This window comes from Cryptomeria japonica, chromosome 8 (genome assembly GCF_030272615.1).
Source record: "Cryptomeria japonica chromosome 8, Sugi_1.0, whole genome shotgun sequence".
Classification (NCBI taxonomy): domain Eukaryota; kingdom Viridiplantae; phylum Streptophyta; class Pinopsida; order Cupressales; family Cupressaceae; genus Cryptomeria; species Cryptomeria japonica.
This window is the reverse complement of record NC_081412.1, coordinates 634630900-634640545: the sequence shown is the minus strand read 5'-3', so window position 1 is coordinate 634640545 and position 9646 is coordinate 634630900. Positions and strand designations below refer to the sequence as shown.

Here is a 9646-nt window from a genome sequence, read left to right as displayed (position 1 = left end):
ATTCAAAGTAAATTTAGTTTGTGCCCCTAATTTATTTATTATTGTTGTATTTTTTAACTATGTTCTATTTTTTAAGTATATTCTATTTTTGTGTAAGTCGTATGATCTGGTCTATGTTTTCCAGCGATCTCAATTTTATGTGAAAGCTTTTCCTGGTCGATACGAATATTTGTGGAAAGGAAATGCACGAAATTTAAGTCTAATAAAAATTGTCGTCAATGTTGAAAATAATTGAAATGTATATAATCACAATTTACCTAGTTAATTTTCTATATTGACATGCCATATTCTTGTTTTACACGATACCCATCACATTCAAATTGAAAATATCGCTCAAGAAAATTTGTTAGGCCTTACCTTCACATGACTTTTCCACCCATTGAAAATGACAAAAATATTACGCGGCACTGTTCACACAACAACACTTTATAACCACAGTTAGCGATATATTCATCATTCTTTTCCCATGATTTCTGATCATCTCTTTTCTTTCAAACTAAAGATAATAAGAATTTTAGTTTCCAAAACAATGGAAGCTATGTTTTCATGTGGCAGAGTTGCATTTGCAATTATAACAATATTATGCTGCTTCACTTCCCCTGCAATTGCATGCCCCTTCCCTGAAAGAAATCTTCTCCTGGATTTCAAGGCAGCCGTTGTAGATGAGTATAACACTCTAACTTCCTGGCACGGATTCAATTGCTGCACGTGGAGAGGAGTCAGTTGTAATCTCCGCACAGGCCATGTTTCTCGACTGGATCTGAGTGGATTCAATTTGGAAGGTAACATCAGTTCATCGCTGTTCCAACTTGCACGGTTGGAGCACCTCGATCTCAGTCACAACCTCTTCAAGGGTAAATTCAGTCCTCCCCATAATCGAAAGTTGAAGAGTCTCACTTTTCTTGACTTGTCATTTGCTGGTTATGAAAATTATTCCTCTCTGGATTCTGTATGGGAATTTTATGTGAGTTTGGAAAGCTTATCAAATCGGGCGAGCTTGGAATACCTCTCTCTTGCTGAAGTGAACATCTCTGCAAGCAAAGAGTGGGGTGAAGCTGTTGGCAGTCTATCCAACCTCCAACAACTGAGCATGTCTGACTGTGGGCTTGGAGGACAAATTCCCAATTCCCTTCTCAACCTCACCTCTCTGCTTCATCTGGATCTATCAGACAACTATTTGTCAGCACATATACCAGCTTGGTTTGAAAATGTGACTGGGCGCTTGCTCTCTCTTGATCTCTCTTGGAATGAGAATCTTGGAGGAGACATTTCTTTCATTGGACAACGAAAGTCTTCTTTGTCACTAACCAGCATTGGTCTTTCAATGACAGCCATCAAGGGCCGAATTCCATCTGCTATATGGAATATCTCATGCTTGGAGCATCTTCGTCTTTCATATACCAGAATTGAAGGTGAGATTCCAGCTTCTATAGGGAATTTGTTGTCCTTGCAAAGTCTTGATCTATCAGATACCAGGATTGAAGGTGAGATTCCAGCTTCTATAGGGAATTTGTTGTCCTTGCAAAGTCTTGATCTATCAGATACCAGAATTGAAGGTGGGATTCCATCTGCTATAGGGAATGTGTCGTCCTTGAAGAGTCTTTATCTGTGTGATATCTCTATTGAAGGTGAGTTTCCTGTCTCCATACTCAATCTCTCTAAACTTGTTGAATTGGACCTGTCCTACAACATGATAACTGGGGTAATCCCAGCTTCATTGGACTCACTTTCTTCCCTTGTTAGTCTTGACCTTAATGCGAACGAATTGAATGGTAAGATTCCATCTACAATTTCAAATCTTGTTAACTTAAGAAGCCTTTTGCTCCACTCCAATAGTTTAAGCGGCCTCATTTCCCTTTCCGTATTCGATAATCTCACTAGTCTTGATAGGCTGTATCTTTCTTACAATCAGTTAACTGTAAACATTGATTCAACATGGATTCCGGAGTTTACGCTTTCCGGTTTGGCATTAGGTTCTTGCAATTTAGATAGAATTCCATCGTTTCTTGTGACCCAATACGACTTGGAATATCTAGACCTATCTGCTAACAGTATCCAAACAAATATTCCATCTTGGATATGGAACTTACCCAGCCTTTATGATTTGAACCTTAGCTGTAATCAATTAACTGGGTCATTGCCATCTAGACAAACCTTACCTATGTATATTGACTCTCTAGATTTGCACAATAATAGCCTAGAAGGTTCTCTTCATCTTCCTCTCGCTGGAGCTTATCTGCTAGATCTGTCGATGAATCAGTTTAATGGTTCTATTCCTAGTCACATCGGTGCGTATCTTGAAAATGCAAGGTTCTTATCCTTGTCGCGGAATAACCTCAGCGGAGCGATTCCAGATTCTATTTGCACTCCATATTTGCAGGTTCTTGACCTTTCAAAAAATACGCTGAGCAGTGTCATTCCTCCTCATTTAACCAGGAATTGTTCTTCTCTTAGTGTTCTAGATTTGGCAGAAAATCATCTGGAAGGTAAATTGCCAGCAGAGTGGGGCAACATTACAAACATGCATACATTGAAGCTCAATGGTAATCATTTGAGAGGAGTTATTCCCTCATCCATTTCAGAAGGCCGATCTCTGCAAGTATTGGATTTGGGAAATAATGATTTGGAAGGCACCCTTCCCCAGTGGATTGGAAAGCTATCACAGCTGCATGTGTTGGTCTTAAGGTCTAATCATTTTCATGGCAGTATCCCACGCCAGGTAATTGGCCTTCCGAATCTTCAAATTCTGGATCTTTCTGGCAACCACCTTTCAGGAGCTATTCCAAGCAACCTTACAAACCTGCTTGCAATGGTCAATGCATCGCAGAATAATTCAAACCATCTCGAAGAATACAGTTCAGGTGGTGCTAAATATACAAATCAGATCAAAATTTCCTGGAAAGGCTGGGATGTTGAATTTGTGAAAGTTCTCTTTATTCTTAAATGTATTGATCTTTCAAACAACAGTTTATCAGGGAGCATTCCTTTTAAAACGGGATCTCTTCAAGGCTTGATAGCCCTTAACCTGTCAAGGAATCATCTGAGTGGCCGAATCCCAAAAACATTGGGACACATGGAACAACTAGAGTCTCTGGACCTCTCGCTAAACAGGTTGAATGGCAACATTCCCTTAGAACTTGAGTTCCTGAGTTATTTGGAGTTCTTGAATCTATCTTACAACATGCTTGATGGAAAGGTACCCCATGGAGGACAGTTCCTAACTTTTGGGGAGTCGTCCTACTTAGGCAATCTTAACCTAAGTGGGATTCCATTTACCAATATAAGCGTCTGCAACAACTCTTCTGGCTATGGCAACTGCACAAGTATTGAGAGAATTGGTGAAGCAAAGAATTCAGATGGTGAAATGATAGGATGGGCAGTCGGACTTGGATTGAGTTATGGTTTGGGATTCTCTGTTGTGATTGGAGTATTGACTTTAAATAAGAGGGTGAGAAAGAGAGCCTTCGATTTTTATGATGTTGTAATTTTAGCTATTGATGGGTGTATAAGAGGTTAATAGATCAAAGTAGATACAACTGTATAGAGGGTTTTGTTAGTATAATGACAAAGTTTTCTTTTAGTATATGGCCGATGCAAATTTATTAGCATGAGGTGTGTTAGAAATTGTTGGTGTTAATGATGACAGAAACATTTCAAGGGGTAATATATGAAATTCAAAATGATTCCTTGGTTTTAGCTTTTCTAGTGTATTTGTGTTTTTTCTTCATCGGTGTATATGAAGTTTTTTTTAAGTGTTTTTGTTTTATTAAATAATTTGATGTGTAAAATGTAATTTTAAGGGATGAAATTGTACATTTTATTATTTTAAAAATTATAGTATTTAATTTAATTTTTTGTATTATTTGATTTTTATTTTAAAATTTATTATGTTTTATTATAATTTATTTTGATCTCTAACGATTCCTATTAATATATTTTTTTAATTTACAAATATGATATATTAGAGGATCATTTTTTTGGATCAGGTAATATAGTTCAACCAAATTTATGTCTATTTCAAAATTTAAATATCTTGATTTGTGGGTGATCTTTCTACAATATGTTCTTGAGCAATTGAACATCTCCTCCCCTCCGTAGGATGAAGTTCACAAACCCTTATTTAAAGGAAATATCGTAAAGACTAAAATCTTTGCTAAGGAAAAATTAAGATAAACCAAAAATAGAAAAGCAAATTAGATTGAGGTAAATATTGAAAAGGAACATGGAAGAAAAGTTTTAAAGTTTCATTTATGAACTTCTTCAAAGTAAATAAAGTTTGAAATAAAGGTAAACATCTATAGAATGATAATCTAGTTTTAGTAATTATAATTATTGATCCAATGCATAACCAAATAGAGATAATAGGAAAACAAATTAGGGAAAACAAAGGAAATAAAAGAATATACGAAAAATATAATATTTATGTGGAAATATATTTTTGAGAAGAAAATAAACACAAGAAGAGATGTGCACTGGTCTATATAAATTTCAATAGAGTTTACAATAAATCACTAACACACTTCACTTTTTGTCTTTATTTCAACATCGTCTATTCTTTTATCTGAACTTTCTGTCTTGTCACAATCTTAATACAATGCCCTCATTAAAATGTGTTTTCTTCTAAGGAAACGAATCCTACCATAATTTCTATGACCTAATGATGAATGATTTAGATTGACTAAAAAATTATATAATTTTACAATGCAATTTTCTAAAAAATTCCATTTGGGAGCACTATCCTAGAACCCCTGCTAGGGAGAATCTTGGAGGGACAACAGTAGTGGGGGGTAAGTGCCCCCACACCCCTTTTTAGGTATTGAGATCTAAATGTAGCTGAAATAAGACCATTTCTTAGTGAGTACATATTCCATTATGGAATTTTACAAACAGAAGGAATAATTAATTATACAAGATTTACAAGGTTAATGGCACCTTAATCATAACAAATGAGACATATATACATTGCATTCATAGAACTTTGACCATTAAATATACTTGGCTTTATTTTGTTGTACCTTTGGACCTTTCTCAAATACAGATTGCTAATTGAAACATTGAATGATTTGAATGAACTATTTTTGAAAACAATATTATATAACCTCATTACAAGTATGTAATTCTATTACATTTAAAAAATATTGGATGAAATAGATCATATTTTGTCTATAATAATTGAGCTTAGGTAGACTATTTTGAAATTGTACAAAGTAAATGGGTGAACTAAAAGTACTCTATAAATATTGTATCAACTTACAATTGCCCTTTGTATGGCTTCTTGCTTTCATATAGCTCTCATTGTTATTATGTTAGATGCAACCTATATTAACAATCACAAAAGTGACAATCTAAATTTTACTTGATAAAATTCCTAACTACAATAGTATTCATATTTATTGACATTTCAAGTAATGATTTATTCATCTATTTAAATTTTTAAATTCATACATATAAAAGAAACTAAGAATGACTACTTACATCAAATAATTAATCTCATTTCTTTCTCAATAATATATTTCACTACAAATCAATATATTATTATAATTAATCGAGAGGCTATCTCCTGTGGGACACCCCAGATTCCAAAAAAATAAATAAATAAATTTCACATTGCTGTTGTTTCATTTCAGTTGTCTAAAAAGGTGTGGTTACTGATTTTTTTGCTTCTTCACCTTTACACAGGTTTTCCATTGTCTCCATGCATTGCTACACACTCCCCTTTCAACATTACACTCTTCTTCTCCTCGCGCACCCAACCATGCTTACCTTCATCTTTTGGTACTTTTTTTCTAAATGTTTCAGATATTGGTTTTTGTAATTCTTATTCTTAAATCTAATAAAAAATAATAATAATTTAAGCTAACACAATAAATTGTATACTAACAAGAAATTAATTATAGATTAATTAATTGTGATAGTAATTGAAATGCAAGTATTATGAGGTTAAAATATTTTTTGTGATCAAATTTGGTGTTGGCAAATTTTGACACTTATCAAATTTGATGTTGATAACTTTTGATTATAAATTAAAAAGAAAAATCTTACAATATGCTAGTATGTTCTAATTTTAATAAATGTTCGTATAATCTTATGAGGATGTGATAGTAATGTTGTATTGATGTTCTTAATTAGATTTTAGTATGGATTAGTTTGGATCAAAATTAATTAATTAGATGACTAAATATGATTTGTGGTTTGCCTTTCCATGTAATACTATAATGTGCAAATCACATTTTCATGCTTATTTCAACACGACTTCCAAAAAAGAGATATAAGTTTGGGCCAATTTGTTAAGGAAGTCAAAATAACAAAAATAATTCTAAATTAGATTATAATCTCCATCTATAAAAATGACGGACGTCAAGACACAAATCAATTCCATAGCAAACTGACTGTTCAGCGCGTGTTGAGGACATTTTCTAGAAAGCTACTATTGTTGGCCATAGCAAACTGACTTCCAAATAATATTCAATGTTCACATCTACATAGTTGTAAATTATATTTCTACCGGTAGACTCTTCAAAGTCATATTTTAATATTAAGAAAATATGTTTCCTACAAATTTCATTGCCGTATTGTATGGGTTCAGTCCAGCACACAGCAGAAATTCAGGGTCGTAGTAGATGAGTGAAAGAGATGGGTAAGCATGGCGGTCCCAGTGCAATCCTCCGTTCTTTAATTTTTTTTCGTTTCTTGGAATATTCTTGTTATGGCCGAAATTTCATTGCCGAAAATTCAAAGTCATAGTGGAAACGGGCGCCTTTGGACAACATTAAAAATATAAAAGTTAAATTGGGGTAATCCTTATGTAATTTAGTAATATAATTTTCTTAAATATAATGAAAATAATTTGTTTAAATATTATATAATAATAATATACTATTAAAAAAGATGTATATAATATTATAATATAATATCTTAACTTTAATTATTTCTTTTCAATTTAATATTTCTAACAAATACATTTTCACAAACTTTAATTAATTAATGAATTAATAGTCAATTAGTCCTCATATTTTGGCCCACTGTTATAGGGAATAGTTTTTTTATTTTCTCTATACAATATTTTTTTCAATTTCACATCTAATGATTACATACTACACTATACAAGTCTAATTTCAATTTTTTAATGTGATTAAATAGGGATAATAAGTATAATTTTTGTTGACTTTGGTTCATAATTTCAATTTAGAGTTTGAAACATTCATCAAACTAAAATAACTAATCTTTCAACAATGAAAAAATATTCCAACCAACACCTACCACATTTATTTATCATCGATTCTAAAACTACGTACACCTATCCCTTTATTTAATTATAATACATAATTCAATTTCGATTATCCATCCTAGCTCAATTATTAGATAATTATTTTTATTTATTTGTTTAATCTAGATTTATAGAAATAATCTTTTTTCTTATAAGAAAACTAGCTAATAATAATAATATCCATAAAACGTTTTAAAAAAAATACAATTGATTTTTTTTCTTTCCTAAATGTTAAACTTAATCTAACTTCTCATACATATTGCACAACTCATCATGGGCTTCCTCGACATGCTATTGTTAAAATTAAAGCAAACAACATATATACTTCTCTCTCTCTCTCTCTCTCTACACACACACACACACACACACACACACACACACATTTATCTATCTCTTTCTCTTTATCCCTCTACCCTTATATATCTCTCCGCCTCTTCCTCTCTATTTCTCCCTCTACCTATCTCTATCTCTATCTATTGTTCTCTGTCTTCCTCTCCCCCTCTATTGCATCTCTACTTTCAACTACTCTAAACTAACCATATTGATGATAGGAACTCAACGCTTTGTGTCTCTTGTTAATATTGTAGAAGATTTGAACTCAATACTATTAGATGCCTACAATATAAACTTTATCATTAAATAAGGTATGATTTGACAAAAAAAATCACTTCTATGAAAATGAACATTTTAATTAGCATGTTATTTATTTTTATTTTTAGGCTTTAATAAGATGAAATATTGGAAATTTTCTTATTCATCTATTATAGGTATTATTTTAACTCACGCATTTAATCATGGAGTTTCTTTCAAAATTAAGAATTTTTTTTTTTTTTGTAAAGACAAAATTACCAAAACAAAATAGTAGATGGTGTGTGGTGAACAACTCTATTATCTCAATGATAAAGAAAGAAAATGATAAGAAAATAATATTTTACCAAGGTTTAATTTAGTAGTTTTTGAGTCAAATATATTCATTTATATTTTAGGAGTAGTGATTTGAAATAATTTCACTTTATGATTTTTTGATTTTTAATACGATGAAATATTATATTTTTTTTATTCATTTATTGTAAGTATTATTTTATTAAAATGTATTTAATCATGCAGTTTTTTTAAAATAAAAAACATCTAATTTATTCTAAAGAGAAAACTAATCAAATCAATTATGAAAAACATAATACAAAATTTCAAGTGATGTTTACAGTGGTGAAGCATTCGATCATTCCTTGCCTATCCAATACTAGTATTACTTTGTCTCAAAATTTAAAATGATATTTAGCATGGTCAAAAATTGAAACGTTGTTATCCATCCATTACTAGCACGACTTTGTATCAAATGCATTTAACCATAGCTTTTTATTCAAAATTAAGTAAACTTAACTTTACTCTAAAGACAAACCTACTAGATAGTAGATCAAAATTTCATGTAATCCTTATAGGAATGAAACATTGAAACTTTCCTTGCCCATCTAGTACTAGTACTACATTGCCTCAAATTTGTATGCGATGTTTGTAAGATTGGAAGCTTTGAAAAATTTCTTACCCATCCATTAATATCTAAAATAAAATTTAAGGTGACATTTACATTGGTCAAGAATTTGAACTTTTTAACCCATATACTACTAGAACTACTTTAACCCAAATGAACTTAGTTATGAAGTTCCTTTCAAAATAAAAAAAAACACTTAAAACTTCCTCTAAAGACAAAATTTATTAAACTGTTTTAAAAAATATTTTACAATATTTTAGGTAATGTTTACAATGGTCAAACATTGGAATTTTGGTTACCCATTCATTATTGAAACTAATTTGAATCAATTATGTTTAATCATGGATTTTACTTTAAAATAAAGAACACTTTAATGTTTTCTCTATTGACAAAACCTACCAAAGCAATTAAGAAAATGTAGTACAAAATTTTAGGTGATGTTTAATCGAGATAAGTATTCAAAATTTTGTTACCCTTCCATTAGTAGTAGTGCTTTGACTAAAATGCATTTAATCATGGAGTTAACTTAAAATAAATAATAATTAATTTTCCACTAAACACAATACCTCGAAAACCATTAAAAAAATATACAAACGTTTAGGTGGTAATGTTACCAAAATTTTATCACACTTAAAAATCTTGGTGACCTACAATAGGTCTTATGTATTGCAGAGAAAAGGTACACAATTTTTTTCCAAGTTTACTATCTTTATTAAAAAAATGTATGCCATACAAGTATCTTATTTCCAATATGAAATATATGAATCAAGAAAGAAAACATCTGCATGTAATATATCTTTATTTATAAAGAGAAAACTATTCAGAAGATCCCACACAAGTCGTGGGAATAGCTGAGAAAAGATCACATTGATCATAGAAATGCAAACAGA

The 9646-nt window shown here is 31.2% G+C and overlaps 1 protein-coding gene across 1 annotated transcript; it reads left to right on the top strand.

The window, feature by feature from the left end:
- The first annotated feature begins 529 nt into the window (after positions 1-529).
- LOC131857866 (receptor-like protein EIX2) lies at positions 530-3517 on the top strand. The gene has a single exon (XM_059210637.1). It carries the CDS (start codon positions 530-532, stop codon positions 3515-3517), a length of 2988 nt encoding a protein of 995 aa, XP_059066620.1.
- The last annotated feature ends 6129 nt before the right edge of the window (positions 3518-9646 follow it).